A 17,977-nucleotide genomic window follows, 5' to 3' on the forward strand; every position below is an offset into this window, starting at 1 on the left:
TCTTAAGCTACAATAGTCTCATGAACACTCAAAGTCCCTTTTAAGTGCACAGGATGACTGTGGTCAAATACATACTCTGCTCTGAGCCCAAATTATTGTCTGTGGATTTCTCCCCAGAAATATCCTAAATGATTGTCATGTGACAGTTTTCAAACTCCATTCCCAAGAGCACCCTTTAAAATATTGTGTTATAAGCATGTCTTCCCAGGGTGGTTTGCATTTCATAGTCCAGGTCAGGTTTTCCAAATGACAAAGTTTAAACAAAGCTTCCGTTCCACTTTTAGCAACGAATACAGTCCAGGATTTTACACCAACCCCTGTAGGATTTATTTGTCTTGACTGCTATGCAAACTCACAATTGCTTGAACTCTCAATTCCCAAACCGTATTAAAATTACATCAGACATTTACCTTTGAAAGCTGCTGTCTCACTTTAAATCTGGTTACTGTAATTTTCCCTTTAACTCAGAACACTTTGTTTATTCTTCCATGAATTCTTCTGAACTATACCTTGGTCTCTGTTCACTTAACTCCAGACTTATAGAACATAGAACAGTACAGCACAGAACAGGCCCTTCGGCCCTCAATGTTGTGCCACTTCTTGGATATTTTTATTTTGTCATATGAGGAGAGACTAAATTGGTTCGGATTATATTTATTGGGGTTTAGAAGAGTGAGAGGGTCTCAGAAACTTACAAAATTCTAACTGGATTCGACAAGGTAGATTCAGAAAGAATGTTCCCAATGGTGGGATCTAGGGGTCATTGTTTGAGGATAAGGGGTAAACCTTTTAGGACTGAGGTGAGGAGACATGTCTTCACCTAACGAGTGGTGAATCTGTAGAAATCACTACCAGAGGAAGTAGTTGAGGCCAAAAGATTGTATAATTTCAAGAAGGAATTAGATATAGCTCTTGGGGCTAAAGGAAACAAGGGATATTGGGGTGGAGGTGGGATCAGGATATTGAACTAACTTGATGATTAGCATGATCATAATGAACGGAGGAGCAGGCTCGGAGGGCTAAATGGCCTCCTCCTGCTTCTATTTTCTATGTATTTCTCTAGTTTCTTTAATAAGCTGCTCTTCAGATATTTGCACGTATTTTCTTAACCATTACTCCACGGTATGGATTTTCTTCTAGCAAAGCTGAGAGATATTCTCTCACTGGCCTTTCTAAACCAACTTCTTCAAACAGAGCTGAAAGCTGCCTTCTTTCTAAATATCTATCTCCAATTGCAATCCAATTAGCTAACTAAAACTCAAAAGCTTCCCCAGCTGACAAAGCCCCAGTTGCTAAGCAACCACTGCTGGTCTATTTATTCTTCATGACTTAGCCCTCTCGAAGCACAATAGAAACACAGTTGAAACTTAACCAGCCCCACACAAACAAACACCTTCCAGGCACAGAAACATTAAATTAAACCCACATAAAATTGTACCTTGTTTCCAATGTTTATCAATAAATGTTTAAATCCCTTAACATGACCTTTGTCTTCCTAACAAAGTGCTTAGCACTGGCTTGCTGGCTTTGGCATGGAAGGAAAGCTGTAAGGGACATGCTCACCAAATGTATCACTTCAATTTCTTTGTGTATCCACTGAGGTGTTGAGGATGCAGGCAGCAGGCAGCCCTGCCATGGTAGCAGCTCACACCGAGATGAGGGGATGCATGGGCCTGTCATAGCCAGGAGGAGAAATGGCTTGAGCTGCAGGAGGCAATGAGACCTCTACAAGGTCAAGATGCTGGCCTATATGGACCACATCAACAGTAAGCATTGGACTGACCATAGGTGTATCGCATTGAGTGAAAGGCAATGTGAAAGCCACTCTCGCTTGTCCCAGGATGTGGTTGATGACATCTGCCAGCTTCTCCAATCCCTCAAGGATTGTGGGGAAATAATGCAGAGCACCTTGGCTGCACTGAATGAGTGCCTGACCAGTTGCCCTTTAATTATGGTGGCAGGACCTTTGACTCCATGAGGTAATGCCAAAGAAGGCAAATTCCTGCCCACCGAGCCACAATATTTGCCAAACCCTTTACTGGATGCGTGATTAATGAGCTAAAATTGAGCAAAAATCATACATTTTCAGCCACCCTGCCACCCATCGGGAATCACGCTGGCTTTCCTGCCGACCACCAGAGTTAGCCTCGGGAAAGGAGAATACCTACCCTGGTTCTCATCGGAATTATGCAGTCTCAGCTTGCCTCTTGTCTCATCCAATATGTGTGTGACATAGCAAAGGAGGGAATGGGCCTGTTAAAGCTCTCTGAAAGTAGACAGCTGGTGGATGATGGGCCATTTTCAATGCTTTAGAGATGGCCAAGAGAGATTGTGCAGACATAAAGAATGCCAGTGATTTTCATCTTGATATACTTGGTGCAAGGCAGGTGGAATGGGGATTCCACTTGCCAACAACAGATTTAATGTGATATATCAGTTCCAGAATAGATACAGCTCAGTTGCCCAAACATAATCTGAAGGGACAGCTTGATGACACTAAATTATTACGTCTAAATCGCACCATTTTGAGCAACAAAAGATTTTGGGACAACATATTTTCATCTTCACTTCCTGCCATTCACCCCAGTGCTCGACTTGAAATGTTTTTTCACAGTGAACTACAAGGGTAGACGTACCTTATATTCCTACTTTCACCATTCCTGCAAAATGCTGACTCATGCTGGGTTCTAGTTGGATTTGAATTGGAAGATTTCCAAAACATAATCCAACTCAGGATTGCTGATGTGTTTAACAGTAAACACTGAGTGTTGGCAGTTGGGTTGGTCCTATCCTGATCTCCTCCCCACATCCACAACATGGGTGAATGGCTGGAAGACAAGGATGATTTCTTTTTTTCACCTCCACTCGGTTGTCAAGGGATACTGGGGCCAGTTTTAACACTCGTGCCACCAACAAGTTGGGCCGAAACAGTTCAGAGTGACGCCCCAAACCCAAATATTGTTACATTGTTGGGTTTTTGATCCAGATACACAACATCGGCTGAATGAGTCCACTGACTCTCAAAGATATGGCTTCCTCCCTTGGAGGTTTCTGCACAGATATTGAAGACACCCTTTGGGAGCTTCAACAAGGTTTTGACAAGGTGAATCTTGGACTTGATGAACTGGAAGTCAACTTTGAAACCGGCATTCAACCCTCTGACAGCAACTAATGGTGTAAAGTTCATAGAACTGGCAGTACACGTAGAGGCTATGTGGCTCAACAAGTTCAATCCACTATTTATTCCCTTTATGAGCCATCTCCTACCCTACTCATCTCAGACTATCAGTATATCTTTTATTCATTTCTTCTCCCTCCAGGTCTGTAGCTTCCCCTTGGATGTATGTTCCATTCACCTCAGTCACTCAGCATTCTAACCACTCTCTGAATATAGAACTTTCTTCTGAATTCTCTGTTTGATTTAATAAAGCCGATCTTATTATTTATGACCCCAGAAGCCAAAACATCATCTCTACGTCAATCCTGTAAAATCCCTTCATAATTTTAGGGGCTTCTATTAGGTCACATCTCAATCTTGTCTTGTCAAGCACCTCAACTTGTCCATTTGCTCCTGGTGATTAAAGTTCTCTTGGTTCGGTATCATCTTTCTAAATCATTGCTGCACCTTATCCAATGCCTCTGTATCCTTTTCATAGCACAGAAACCAGAACTGAGTGCATTCTCCAAGTGCAGTTTATTATTCTATAGAAGGTTAACATAAATTCTCTGCCATAGTTTTGTTTTATTTGCCTTTTGAAGGAAGGGGAAGCCCTTTCCTCAGATGAATTGGCTTGGAGATCTGTGGTAGCATGGCCCCTTTAAAGGGGCGGGGTCCACAGACCACATGACTGGCTCAGAACCAACCACACGAGAATGTGTGAACAATGGCCAAAAGATGGTTTGCGTGGGAACCTTGGGAGCAGGAGCCCGGGCAGTGTGGATTCTTGGGTCAAAGTGTTAAGACCTGTTACATTGTGTTCTGTGCCCGGTACTTAACTGCCTTTCATCAATAAAACCCCTTTGTTATCTACTGGAAACCTCCAGCATATGAAGTCTCAAGCAACCACATTGGCGATGAGGTAAAAGTTTCAATCGCAGCCGACAGTCGTCGTGAATTAAGGGAGGAAGGAAAGAGCAAGTGAACAAGTAGAGAAGTGCCAGCAAGAGTCTGGAATCACTAAACCGTGAGTGAGAATGCCTATGATTGATAACGTACACCCATTTGACCAAGGGGCTGAGGATTGGAGTGAGTGCATCGGACAGCTCCATTTGTTCTAAACTGGCGATCATGATCACAGCCAAGGATGAGCAGTAGGTGATTCTTCTCACAGGTTGCCACAAATGTATAATTTGATTAAGAACCTCATATCCCCAGAAGCACCTGACCCGAAAACCTTTGACCAGATAGTGAAATTAGTCAAAGAACATTTCAACCCAAGGCCTTCCAACATTATAGGTTTATATATAGTCCCGAAAGACATGCTATTAGGTAATATGGACATTTTGAATTCTCCCTCTGTGCACCTGAACAGGTGCTGGAATGTGGAAACTAAGGGCTTTTCACAGTAACTTCGAGTCTACTTGTGACAATAAAGATTATTCTTATTATTAGGTTTTATTCTGCAGTGAGGGATCATAAAAGCCTGTCTGAGCCTTCATAGCCAGGCTTAGCCAGCTCTCTGAGCACTGTGAGTTCAGATCCGCGGTGTGACATGTTGCTAGTTTGTGAATTCGCGGTTAGTGACATGTTGCTAGTTTGTGAGATCTGTGGTTAGTGATATGTTGCTAGCTTGTGAGATCCATAACCAGCAATTCCAGAAGATGCTCCTGACTAAAACCACTGTGATGTTGGAAAAAGTGACAGAGATAGTTCAGGTAATGGTGTGTGCTGAAAAAGGCACCACTGGGATCCCAAGCATGGCTGAAGAGAGGGTTAACCAAGTATGGGGCAGAATGGCCGCGAGGTCTGTAACAGCACAGTTCAGAGCCAGACACGGTCCTAGGGATGGGACCGGAGTCAAAGGACCAGGAAAAGACAGGGTGTCAACCCAAGTCAAAGGGGGACTGCTGTCATTGAGGAGGAGGCCAGGAGACCTGTCATGTTCGGGAGTTTGTGTGTTTCTAATGCAACCTCAGGGAGAACATTCAAGCACATTGCCAGGCTATGCAAAGCACGTCAATGAAAAGAAACAATAGTAGCAGTCCACAGTGCCACTGACCATAGTGGAGAAGAGACCTGAAGAAGAGCGTGCAATGTATCAGTGAATAAGGGTCAACCGCAAATTTCTCAAAGTGGAAGTCGACAATGGGGCTTTGGTGCCCGTAGTGGAAGAGCAGGCTTTCCAATATGTTTGGGTGAGAACGCAGCCTTTAAGTTTGAAGATACTACCACTAACCTTTCCATGGACACCGTGGAAACTTAGAAAATCCTTCAAACCACCAACCCACCTGCGTGCAAAGGACAGGAGGCCACTCTGCCCTTGGTTGTCAGGAAAGGGCATATACGCAGTCTGATGGGAAGAAACTGGTTAGAGAAGATTCAGTTAAATTGGCTATAATTGTTTTTAAATATCAGTGGCGCTCTTCAAAATGTCTTAAGCAGGTACAAAGACTCTTTTCTCAAGGAATGAGACCGGATTAAAAGTGTCAAAGCCAAAATCGATGTCAATCCGGATTTGGTGCCCAAGTTATTCAGAGGTAGAGCAGTGCCATGAGCACTGCATCAGAAGGTTGAAGCAGAGCTAAGAGATTGAAAGAGCGATGAGTAAGAAATCCGATATTCAACTTCGCCGGCAGTTCCCTAATTTTTTGTTGTTGTAGAACTCAGCCACCCCACTCCTTTACAGGGATCACACCAACTGAGCAGCTCATGGGTGGTCAGTTGGATTTTGAGTTTCCAAATTTGGTGGGGAAATTGGAGGCACATAACGCCTCTCAGAGGGGTCAGCAGTCAAAGTAGGGGGCTGACATGTTGTTCCGGGTGGGAGACACAGTTTTGGTCTGTAATTTTGCTTCAGGCCTGCGTCACTTAACATAACAAGTTGGGGCCCAATTGGGGGCCGGTGTCACATGTGGTCAACATCAACAGGAAGACTGTCAGAAAGCATATCGACCATTTGAGTCATCAGTGGGGTGGTAACACCCAGCTTGGAGTCAGCAAGTCCCACCAGTATCGTGAACACTCCTGTTAACTCCATTTGGCCAGGGGCTCCTGAATCTACTAACCAGCTGCAGCCGCCGAGGCCGATGAGGCCGTTCACATGTCATTGTGGCAAAGTGATAACGACTATTTGATAACTCGAATTGCCAGGCTGGTACTAAGCCTGGAGTAGGGTTATGGAGGTCTGAGAGGAGACAGAGGTTTCGGGACCAATGAACTTTTTGATAGACTGTCTTTCTCCTGTTGTCGCCATTAACATTTGTAACTTCTGTATATAGCTCATGGGGTACCGTGGACCACGTGACTGGCTCAGGACCAATTGCGCAAAAGTGCACGAACATCGGCCAGTAGGGACTTTGCGCAGGGCCCTGGGAGAAGGACCTTGGGCAGTGTGGACCAGGGAGCCGACATGTTAATCCTGTTTCATTGTGTTCTGTTACTTAACTGCCTTTGCCTTTCATCAGTAAACCCCTTTGTTAACTACTGGAAGCCTCCAGTGTAAGTCTCGAGCCACCACAATATGCCTTGCTGGAGGTGACTGCTGGAGGTGACTGTACCTGATTTGCAGAATTACAGCTTTGTCGCAGCAAGGAGACATTTCATGTGCCATGACTTTTTGATGTTTTCTGTTTTCACCTAATTGTTTCATTTCCTAAGCCACAATTGTGAAATACATGTTTACAGCCCTTCTGAATTCATCATTAATCATACTTTTAAACTTTTTAACACAGGCCAAGGTCCATAGGTCCCAAGTACATAAGGAAAATTAACTGGAGCACTTATCTACCCACTCTCTAAACTCAAGGAATTCACAACAGGTCTAATTCTGAGTTCTGGTGGACTTGGCACCCATGCCACATATTGTGACAAACAAACATTGCAAAGCGCTGTGTGGAGGCGAATATCTGACATTCATAGACTTAGGAGGCTTTCCCGCACCAGGTGACACAACACATATGCTTATCTCAATCTCCATAGCTAGTTACTCATGGAACAGCTCACAAGCCTGTCACCAGAGACACTGGGCGCGATTTAACTAATTGTAAATAAAGTCCCATATCAAGCATGTTTAGCCGTGTGTTTCCTGGCTCTCGCGGCTAAAGCTGCACATAGCCCATTCTGCACTGAGAAGCTCTGCTTTCCGGAACTACTCAGTGAAGTGAGAGATTGGGACATCATCTCTGGAGCCCCGACACAACCCCCGACTCCTCCCTCGCCCCAACTCACTATGAGGAGGCCCCCCACCCCCTACACCATCCCAACACTGCGCAAGACAGCCCCGGCCCAATCTCCACGGCACAAAAAATGCCAGCCTGGCACATTAGCAGTGCCAATCTGGTACCCTGACAATGCTTCTGCCAGCTGGCAGTGCCAAGTTGGCACCCAGGTGGCACTGTCAGGGTGCCAGGCTAGCAGTGCCTGGGGGACAGTGCCAGGATACCACCATGCCCAAAGGACAATCACCTAGGTGCCTCCAATCCCCTGGGAGATACCCATGAGTGCCATTCCGTACAGTCCCCGTTTGTGGAGACCAGTACTGAATGGTGCTCGCCGAGGTCTCGGAGTCAAAAGGTATAGACAATAATGCCTCGGGTGCATCAGGAAATTGCATATTAAAGTGAGACTAGCTGTATTGCTCTAACGTGCAGATTGGCCAAAACATGATCCTGCCCACAGTCAGCTGGGTTCATGTCAAAGCTTCTCACGAGGCACTGCAAGCTGGGTAGATCCTGGGAGCGAGGTCTCCCGGCTTCTGTTGGCTATGTTGCACCATGCCACACTGCTTTCAGGTGCAGCGTGGCCATTCGATCACGCCCTATAGCTTGAGAAGCACCCCGCTGCATCAAGCGAGGTTAATCGAGAGAATCCCCTACTCTTGTCATCAGAAAATGGGCACAATGGAAAGATTTACAGGTGATAATCAACGTGTTTGGCCAGGTTATGGTTCATGGCATCAAATCCTGGAGCTTCTGGTTCAGAGGCAACAACGCTACCCACTGCACCACAAGATATTCTGGCAGGAGTGTTTAACAATCATGCTACTGATTAACTGCACATGAAGATTTGCCGTGTACTTTCCTGACTTATTTCCAAAGTGACAATTTAATTACTTTTGTACAGTGAGAAACGTTCAATATTTTCCAATCCCAGTGTATGAATTTTCAGTTCCGTGTTGTTATTAAATTTGAATTAAGGAGTATGTGGTGGGACACATTTCATAGTTTGCTGCCGTCACTGTGAGCTAATTTTAGTGTTTTATCATGTTTCTAGAGAGGCCCTTCAATTTCTTCAACAAGCCAAAAATTGTTGCCCACTAGCTTCCTATTTCTGCAAAGACCTTGTATGCTCGAGGATGAATACAGTTGTAGCTACAATGATAGACTTCCTACAGTGCAGAAGGAGGCCATTTGGCCCATCGAGTCTATACCGACCCTCTGAGAGAGTACCTTACCTTTGAACACTAAGGGGCAAATTCTCATGGTCAATCCACCTAACCTGCACATCTTTGGACTGTCTGAGGAAACCCACGCACACATGGGGATAATGTGCAAACTCCAAACAGATAGTTACCCAAGGCTGGAATCGAACCTGGGTATCTAGCTCTGAGAGGCAGCAGTGCTAACTACTGTGCCATCGTGCCACCCAATGATTGTTTGTTGCTGACTGCATCTTATTTCTATCCAAGCTGCTATTGGAGATATTTGCCTCAAAAGCACAAGGTTGCAGGCTCAAGATCCACTCCGTAGCTTGAGCACAAAAAAAAATTAACACTCCTGTGCAGGAGTGAGGGAACACTGCACTGTCTGAGGGACTAACTTTGTAATGAGATGTTAAATCAAGTCTGCAGCTGCCTGCTCCAGAGAATGTAAAATATCCCATGGGACTATTTTGAAGACGAGCAGAGCGGGGGAGTCATCCTTGGTGTCCCGACCGATATTCATCCCTTAATCAACATTTAAAAAACCAGATGATCTTGTCACGATCACATTGCTGCATATGGGATCTTGTTCTACGCGGATTGGTTGACTACATTACAATTGAGACTACATTTATTTTTAAAAGTACTTCATTGATTGTAAAATGCCCAGAGACGGCCGGTGGCCATGCAAAGTGCAATTAAAATAGAAGTAATTTTAAAATATTAATGCAGTTTGGTCCAGCTGGCAGGTTAACCAGCTAAACCCATTTACAGAATTGAAATAACTGGAACAGCGCAACATTTTGATAATGGCAGCAGCAAATGGCCAGATCATTTTACAACAGACCCTGAACAATGGTGGATCAGTGAGAATCTCTTTCACCAACATTCACTGTTATTCTTGTATTTTGTTGCACCAGTCTAGTATCCATGCCTTTGTGATTTGTGCCCTCTCCCTCCAACTCCAAGGGGGAGGGGGAGGAGGGAAGGAGGGTGGCAGGTGAGGGAGGGGGAAGGATTGGGGTTGAGGTCAAAGGTGGGTGGGTGTGAGGGCGAAGGATGGTGGGGGTGTGAAGGGCGGAGAAGGGTGGGAATGAGGAAGGTGGAGGGTGAGGATGTGGAGGGCGATGGTGGTGTGGAGGGCGGTGGGGGGTGTGGAGGGTGGAGATGAAGAACGCGGGGTGAGGAGTGTGGGGATGAGGGTAGTGGAAGAGGGTGGTAGTGAGGGAAGCAGAGGAGGGTGAGGGTGGCAGAGGAGGGTGGAGGTGAGGGTGACAGAGGAGGGTGGGGTGAGCGTGGCAGCAGGGGGTGGGGGTGAGCGTGGCAGAAGGGGGTGGGGGTGAGGGGTTGGGGGTGAGGGGGATGGGGTGAGGAGAGCGGAGGAGTATGGGGGATGAGGAGGAGTTTGGGGGAGGGCAGAGAAGGGTGGGGAAGGTGCGGGGATAGGATGGTGGGCGAAGGGCAGAGGAGGGTGGGGAGAGGTGAGGGTGGAGGAGGATTTGGGATGTGAAGATGGAGGAGGGTGGAGAGGTGAAGGAGGGAGATGAGGATGGGTGGATAGGAAGATGAGAATGGGTGGGGAGGGAGATGAGGGTCGATACTGTGGGATGGCAGGTGAGGGTAGGAGGGAGAGAGGGGGAGGTGTGGGTGGGAGGGTGGGAAGTCAGGGAGGGGTGGGCATGTTCGGGAAGGAGGTGAGTGTGAGAGGGAGCTGGGGTTTAACGTGATGGTTGGGGGAAGAGGTTGGAGGTGATGGCTGGGGGAGGGGAAGGGATGTGATGGTTGGGGGAGGGGGTTGGAGGTGATGGTTAGGGGAGGGGGGGAAAGGAGGTGATGGTTGGGGGACGGGGTTGGAGGTGATTGTTGAGGAGAGGGGAGAGAAGTGATTGTTGGGGAGGGGAGGGAGATGATGGTTGGGGGAGGGGGTTGGAGGGGATGGTTGGGGGAGGGAGGAGCGAGGTGATAGTTGGGGGAGGGGATTGGAGGTGACAGTTGGGGGAGGGGGTTGGAGGTGCTGGCTGGGGGAGGGGGAGGGAGGTGAGGTTTAGAGAGGGGGTTGGAGGTGATGGTTGGAGAGGGGGTTGGAGGTGCTGCCTGGGGGAGGGAGGTGAGATTTGGGGGAGGAGTTTGGAGGTGATGGTTGGGGAGGGGTTGGAGGTGATGGTAGGGGGAGGGGTTTGGAGGTGATGGTTGGGGGAGGGGGTTGGAGGTGATGATTGGGGGAGGGGGTTGGAGGTGATGGTTGGGGGAGGGGGTTGGAGGTGATGGTTGGGGGAGGAGGTTGGATGCGATGGTTGGGGGAGGGGGTTGGAGGTAATGGTTGGAGAGGGGGTTGGAGGTGCTGCCTGGGGGAGGGAGGGGAGATTTGGGGGAGGAGTTTGGAGGTGATGGTTGGGGGAGGGAGTTGGAGGTGATGGTTGGGGGATGGGGTTGGAGGTGATGGTTGGGGGAGGGGTTTGGAGGTGATGGTTGGGGGAGCGGGTTGGAGGTGATGGTTGGGGGAGCGGGTTGGAGGTGATGGTTGGGGGAGGGGGTTGGAGGTGATGGTCGGGGGATGGGGTTGGAGGTGATGGTTGGGGAGGGGGTTGGAGGTGATGGTTGGGTTAGGGGGTTGGAGGTGATGGTTGGGGGAGGGGGTTGGAGGTGATGGTTGGGGGATGGGGTTGGAGGTGATGGTTGGGGGAGGGGGTTGGAGGTGATGGTTGGGGGAGGGGGTTGGTGATGGTTGGGGGAGGGGGTTGGAGGTGATGGTTGGGGGACGGGTTTGGAGGTGATGGTTGGGGGAGGGGGTTGGCGGTGATGGTTGGGGGATGGGGTTGGAGGTGATAGTTGGGGGAGGGGTTTGGAGGTGATGGTTGGGGGAGGGGGTTGGAGGTGATGGTTGGGGGAGGGGGTTGGAGGTGATGGTTGGGGGAGGGGTTGGAGGTGATGGTTGGGGACGGGTTTGGAGGTGATGGTTGGGGGAGGGGGTTGGAGGTGATGGTTGGGGGAGGGGTTTGGAGGTGATGGTTGGGGGAGGGGTTTGGAGGTGATGGTTGGGGGACGGGTTTGGAGGTGATGGTTGGGGGAGCGGGTTGGAGGTGATGGTTGGGGGAGGGGGTTGGAGGTGATGGTTGGGGGAGGGGGTTGGAGGTGATGGTTGGGGGAGGGGGTTGGAGGTGATGGTTGGGGGAGGGGGTTGGAGGTGATGGTTGGGGGAGGGGGTTGGAGGTGATGGTTGGGGGAGGGGGTTGGAGGTGATGGTTGGGGGAGGGGGTTGGAGGTGATGGTTGGGGGAGGGGGTTGGAGGTGATGGTTGGGGGAGGGGGTTGGAGGTGATGGTTGGGGGAGGGGGTTGGAGGTGATGGTTGGGGGACGGGTTTGGAGGTGATGGTTGGGGGAGGGGGTTGGAGGTGATGGTTGGGGGAGGGGTTTGGCGGTGATGGTTGGGGGAAGGGGTTGGAGGTGATGGTTGGGGGAGGGGGTTGGAGGTGATGGTTGGGGGAGGGGGTTGGAGGTGATGGTTGGGGGAGGGGGTTGGAGGTGATGGTTGGGGGAGGGGGTTGGAGGTGATGGTTGGGGGAGGGGGTTGGAGGTGATGGTTGGGGACGGGTTTGGAGGTGATGGTTGGGGGAGGGGGTTGCAGGTGATGGTTGGGGGAGGGGTTTGGAGGTGATGGTTGGGGGAGGGGTTGGAGGTGATGGTTGGGGAGGGGGTTGGAGGTGATGGTTGGGGGAGGGGGTTGGAGGTGATGGTTGGGGGAGGGGGTTGGAGGTGATGGTTGGGGGAGGGGTTTGGAGGTGATGGTTGGGGACGGGTTTGGAGGTGATGGTTGGGGGAGGGGGTTGGAGGTGATGGTTGGGGGAGGGGTTTGGAGGTGATGGTTGGGGAGGGGTTTGGAGGTGATGGTTGGGGACGGGTTTGGAGGTGATGGTTGGGGGAGCGGGTTGGAGGTGATGGTTGGGGGAGGGGGTTGGAGGTGATGGTTGGGGGAGCGGGTTGGAGGTGATGGTTGGGGGAGGGGGTTGGAGGTGATGGTTGGGGGAGGGGGTTGGAGGTGATGGTTGGGGGACGGGTTTGGAGGTGATGGTTGGGGAGCGGGTTGGAGGTGATGGTTGGGGGAGGGGGGTTGGAGGTGATGGTTGGGGGAGGGGGTTGGAGGTGATGGTTGGGGGAGGGGGTTGGAGGTGATGGTTGGGGGATGGGGTTGGAGGTGATGGTTGGGGGAGGGGTTGGAGGTGATGGTTGGGGGATGGGGTTGGAGGTGATGGTTGGGGAGGGGGTTGGAGGTGATGGTTGAGGGAGGGGGTTGGAGGTGATGGTTGGGGAGCAGGTTGGAGGTGATGGTTGGGGGAGGGGGTTGGAGGTGATGGTTGGGGGAGCGGGTTGGAGGTGATGGTTGGGGAGGGGTTGGAGGTGCTGGTTGGGGGATGGGGTTGGAGGTGATGGTTGGGGAGGGGTTTGGAGGTGATGGTTGGGGGAGGGGGTTGGAGGTGATGGTTGGGGGAGGGGGTTAGAGATGATGGTTGGGGAGGGGTTTGCAGGTGATGGTTGGGGGGGGATTGGAAGTGATAGTTGGGGGCGTGGGATGGGATGGGATGGCTGGGGAGGGGAAGGGATGGGATGGTTGGGGGAGGGGAAGGAAGGTGATGTTTGGGGAAGGGGGCTGGAGGTGCTGGCTGGGAGAGTGGGTTGGAAGCGATGGTGGGGGGCGTGGGGTTGGAGGTGATGGTTGGGGAGGGGTTTGGAGGTGATGGTTGGGGAGCAGGTTGGAGGTGATGGTTGGGGGAGGGGGTTGGAGGTGATGGTTGGGGGAGGGGGTTGGAGGTGATGGTTGGGGAAGGGGTTTGGAGGTGATGGTTGGGGACGGGTTTGGAGGTGATGGTTGGGGACGGGTTTGGAGGTGATGGTTGGGGGAGGGGGTTGGAGGTGATGGTTGGGGGAGGGGTTTGGAGGTGATGGTTGGGGAGGGGTTTGGAGGTGATGGTTGGGGAGCAGGTTGGAGGTGATGGTTGGGGGAGGGGGTTGGAGGTGATGGTTGGGGGAAGGGGTTGGAGGTGATGGTTGGGGAGGGGTTGGATGTGCTGGTTGGGGGATGGGGTTGGAGGTGATGGTTGGGGAGGAGTTTGGAGGTGATGGTTGGGGAGCAGGTTGGAGGTGATGGTTGGGGGAGGGGGTTGGAGGTGATGGTTGGGGGAGGGGGTTGGAGGTGATGGTTGGGGGAGGGGTTTGCAGGTGATGGTTGGGGTGGGGGTTGGAAGTGATAGTTGGGGGCGTGGGGAGGGATGGGATGGTTGGGGAGGGGAAGGAAGGTGATGTTTGGCGGAGGGGGCTGGAGGTGCTGGCTGGGAGAGTCGGTTGTAAGCGATGGTTTGGGGCGTGGGGTTGGAGGGGATGGTTGGGGGAGGGTGGCGGTTAAAGGGGTGGGGAGGTATCCCTGAATGGCTGATTCTCCAGCAGGGAAAGGGAGTTCTCCAATCCCGGCCGCTCACTGTCAGTTAAACTGAGGACCTCCCCTTTATGGGAAATCAGCTGCTTTCTTCCCCAGGAGATGAGTCAGACGGCTGGGGGAGTGAACCAGCAGCAACAACAACAGAAAGTTTGCATTTCCTTTAAATGTTCTTGCATCAGATCCGCTCGTCATTACTGAGAAGTCATTTATCCTGGACAGGAACTTCCGCAAACTCTGAAACCAGCAGCAAGTCCGTGAAACCTCACTGAGTGTCTTACCTGGCCCGGAGGAAGTGCAAAATGTGGCGAGGTTTATTGAGAGCGAGGAGCCTGCTCCCAGCCGCAGTCACTGGCAGATCTCCCACCCAGGTCTCCTGGCTCAAACCTAACCCCAGACGATCTCTGTGCAGTAAAGTGAACCAGGACAGCGCTGTTAAAGCGACCGACTCAACTGTAAAAGCTGGCTCACCTGAACTGGGTAAGGATTATCCATCTAGTCGGTACCAGATTAAATACAAAAAACAAACAATTGCTGGTCTATGTACCAGGAAATAGGGTGGATTTTTTTCATCCGAACTGGGGGAAAAAAGTAAGGAATGTAATGGGTAGGCCTGCACTGTGGCGCAGTGGTTAGCACTGCTGCCTCATTGCGCTGAGGCCCCAGGTCACTGTCTGTGTGGAGTTTGCACATTCTCCCCCTGTCTGCCAGAGTCTCAACCCCACAGCCCAAAGATGCGCAGGGTAGGTGGATTGACCACGCTAAATTGCCCCTTAATTTGGAAAAAAATAATTGGATACTGTAAATTTATTTTTAAATAAGGAATGTAATAGGTTTTAGTCAAGTGAAAGGTGGGAGGGTGGAAAAGGACAAGAGGGAAGTCGTGTGGGAAACAGGAGAAATTAAATTAAAACCTGGTAGGATCCCAGGTACTCGGAATGAGATGGGTAAAGAGATAGAAGTGTTGGGGGGGGGGGGGGGGGGGCTGAAATTTTACCAACAGGCTGGAGCTGGAAGAATGGCGCAGGCAGCCATCAGGAGGAGTACCAGCCCCCTTCCTGCCAACTTCCCAGTGGAAGGCAGACAACTGTGATACTAAGTGCCATTTCCCAGCTCCACAGGAATTTAGTTCCTGTTGGGGGGTGAGTGGGAGGTGGTGCAAGGAAAGAACTCCCAGAGAGTGAGACAGTCCAGTGAAATCTGGCGGCTTTACAGCAGATTCCAGGACTTTGCTCTTTTTGGACCACTCCATTGCCCACAAGTGAGTCCTCCACGATGTGTGTGAGGAAGTGCGAATGACAGAACGATGCATTATTGATGTCCAGAAGCAAAATTGAGAACTAAACCCAAACCCATGAAAGGGACAAAATGGAGGCTGTGGTTATGGACTGAAATTGTTAACTTGTTGTGCCCGGAAGGCTGTCGAATGCTAGATCAAAAGACAAGCTATGTTGTTCATTAGAATCGGGTTATGCTATCAGACTGAACGAGGGTGTTGCACAAAGCCTGATCTGTTTCGGTGTCCCAAATGTAGAGCACAGCACACCGTGAGCAGCAAATACAGTCAACTAGATTGAAAGAAGTACACATTCAGTCGGAAGGAGTGCTTGGGGCTGTGTGAGAAGCTCCCACAGAAAAGGGAGGGGCTTTTAGGTGTGACTGAGGAGTGAACAAGAGTCTTCGGAGGGAACAGTCCCTTTGAGATGCTGAAAAGGTATTTGGCGGCAGCATCACACAAACTTGTGGAAATGGTGGAAAATGATCCATTGAATATGGAGGCTAGCTGGGTAGAAAATTCAATACCTGCTTCTTCCTGTTGTACATCATGAGTGTATGTCCAACATGTAAAGGCGTCACGGTAGTGCAGTGGTTAGCACGACTGCCTCACAGCGCCAGAGACCTGGATTCAATTCCGGCCTTGGGTGACTGTATGGAGTTTACACTTTCTCCCCATTATGCTCCGATTTCTTCCCACAGTTCAAAGATGTGCAGGTTAGGTGGATTGGCCTTGTTAAATTGCCCCTTAGTATCCAGGGATGTACAGTTCAGGTGGGCTTACAGGGATGGTGAGCTCTTTCAGAGGGTCAGTACAGACTTGATGGGCCGAATGGCCTCCTTCTGCAGTGTAGATATTCTGTGATTCTATGAAAGGATCCATTCTTGCCAGTTGTGTTACATTTATCTGCAGGTACAATAACACAGGATATTCTGGCCCCTAATTATTAAAAGGAGCAGTGGTAAGGACAATAGGCTGGACGTTCCGGTCATGTGCCATTCGCTAGCAGCGGGACAATTCCTGCTGCTTGTAAATGGGATTTCCCATTGAAACCATCCCGGGCTGCCGCTAAACTGACTGGCAGTGGTGCGCTGCCGGTGGGAAAGTGAATCCCGACGACCGGAGAATCCCGGCCAGTGAGTTTAGACAAAACATTTCCTTGTTGGTAAAAGAGCTGGGGGGTGCTATTGGAGAGCCTTTTTTTAAACAGCCAATTGTTGTGGCCTGCAGCACATGGCCCAAAACAGTAAAGAATTCCAAAAGGGAATTGGATAAATTCACACAGGCAACATTTGCAGGACGATGAGAAAAGAGAAGGGAAGTGGCTTCAACTGGATAACTCTTTCAGTGAGCTGGTACCAGTACAATGAGCACTGTATTTATTTGGCAGGGTTTGTCTGGTATGTATTGGTAATCTGATCTGGCAGAGCTTATGTAATTTCTTTTATAGTTTCCTTAAATTCATGCCATATTAAGGACCCCAGTGGCACTCAGCAGGCTGGGCTCGATGTTAGTATTTCAATGAAATGGATGTTTCCAACCTGGAAATGAGATGAACTTTCCTCAAAACAACCCTCAGTGACTCGTTTTACAGGAGCTGTATTCATTTAAAAGACATTAAAGTAAATGTTGGATCAGTTAACAACACGTTGTCCAGTTTCCCTGACTGTAGGGACATAGTGAGGAGGGGTGTGAAGATAATGCCCAATATCTCACCAAACAGACCAATCTTGACTTATGGACCTGGGAATGACATGTTTAGATCTCCAGTTACCTTCACATGTGCAGTGGAAGAGTGGGTGATATTGGGGATGAGCCCAATCAGTTCTTTTCTGAAATTCCCAACATGCACACTGCCTACCCTGTTCCCAAACACCCCCACCTACCCACGTTAGCACATACACCATTGCAGCCCCACCCCACACACACCCCCACTCGCACACCATCACCTACACACACTCACACCCCCGAGCACAGTCACACGCCCCGCCCACACTCACTAGCACCTACACACACACACTCACACCCCCATCCGCACTCCCACCATCACACACACCCCACACCATCACCCACAATCATACAACCCCCAGCCACACTCACCAACACATCATCACCCCCCCACTCATACCACCACCACCACACCCCCAGCCACACTCACACACCATACACCCCAACCCACACAAACCCCCACCCACACACCACCTTATCCCCACCCACGCTCACACACCACTACCCACGCACACACCGCATTGCCACCCACACATCACCACACCCCCACCCCATACTCGCACGCCGCTACCCACACCCACACACATAGCCACACCCACAATCTCACACACCACTACTCCCCACTCACACAAACCACCCCCATCACCACACACCACCACACCCCCACTCACAAACCACTCCCCACCCACACATCATGATACACCACCTTATCCCCACCCACACTCACACCACCATATACACACTCACCCTCTATATACACGCACAAACCAGACACACACACACACGGGGGAAGGGAGTAAATGTAAGAGAAAAGAGTCTTTGCTTCAGATGATGGGTCTTTGCAGGCTTCCTCCACAGTTGCTTGGGAATCACATTTCTTGTTTAGTAGCATACCCACTCAAAACAGACACACAGGTACAGTCACAAATGCACACACATTGAAAAACGGATACACAGGCATAAACG

General features: G+C 50.3%; 2 protein-coding genes across 3 annotated transcripts in view; one reads left to right on the forward strand and one right to left on the reverse strand.

Annotated features, from left to right (window-relative positions):
* Positions 1–17,977, reverse strand: part of LOC119951757 (sodium- and chloride-dependent neutral and basic amino acid transporter B(0+)-like) — a 232,723-nt gene that overhangs the window by 203,087 nt on the left and 11,659 nt on the right. The gene's annotated exons all lie outside the window — the stretch shown is intronic.
* The window catches only part of LOC119951758 (protein FAM162B-like), a 34,105-nt gene continuing 30,227 nt past the window's right edge, over positions 14,100–17,977 (forward strand). The window contains exon 1 of the mRNA XM_038775093.1: positions 14,100–14,487. Coding sequence (XP_038631021.1) covers positions 14,310–14,487 — 178 coding nt within the window. The 5' untranslated portion in view covers positions 14,100–14,309. The remainder of the gene's footprint in view (positions 14,488–17,977) is intronic.

The sequence above is a fragment of the Scyliorhinus canicula genome, chromosome 17 (assembly GCF_902713615.1).
Source record: "Scyliorhinus canicula chromosome 17, sScyCan1.1, whole genome shotgun sequence".
NCBI classification, from domain to species: Eukaryota; Metazoa; Chordata; class Chondrichthyes; order Carcharhiniformes; family Scyliorhinidae; genus Scyliorhinus; species Scyliorhinus canicula.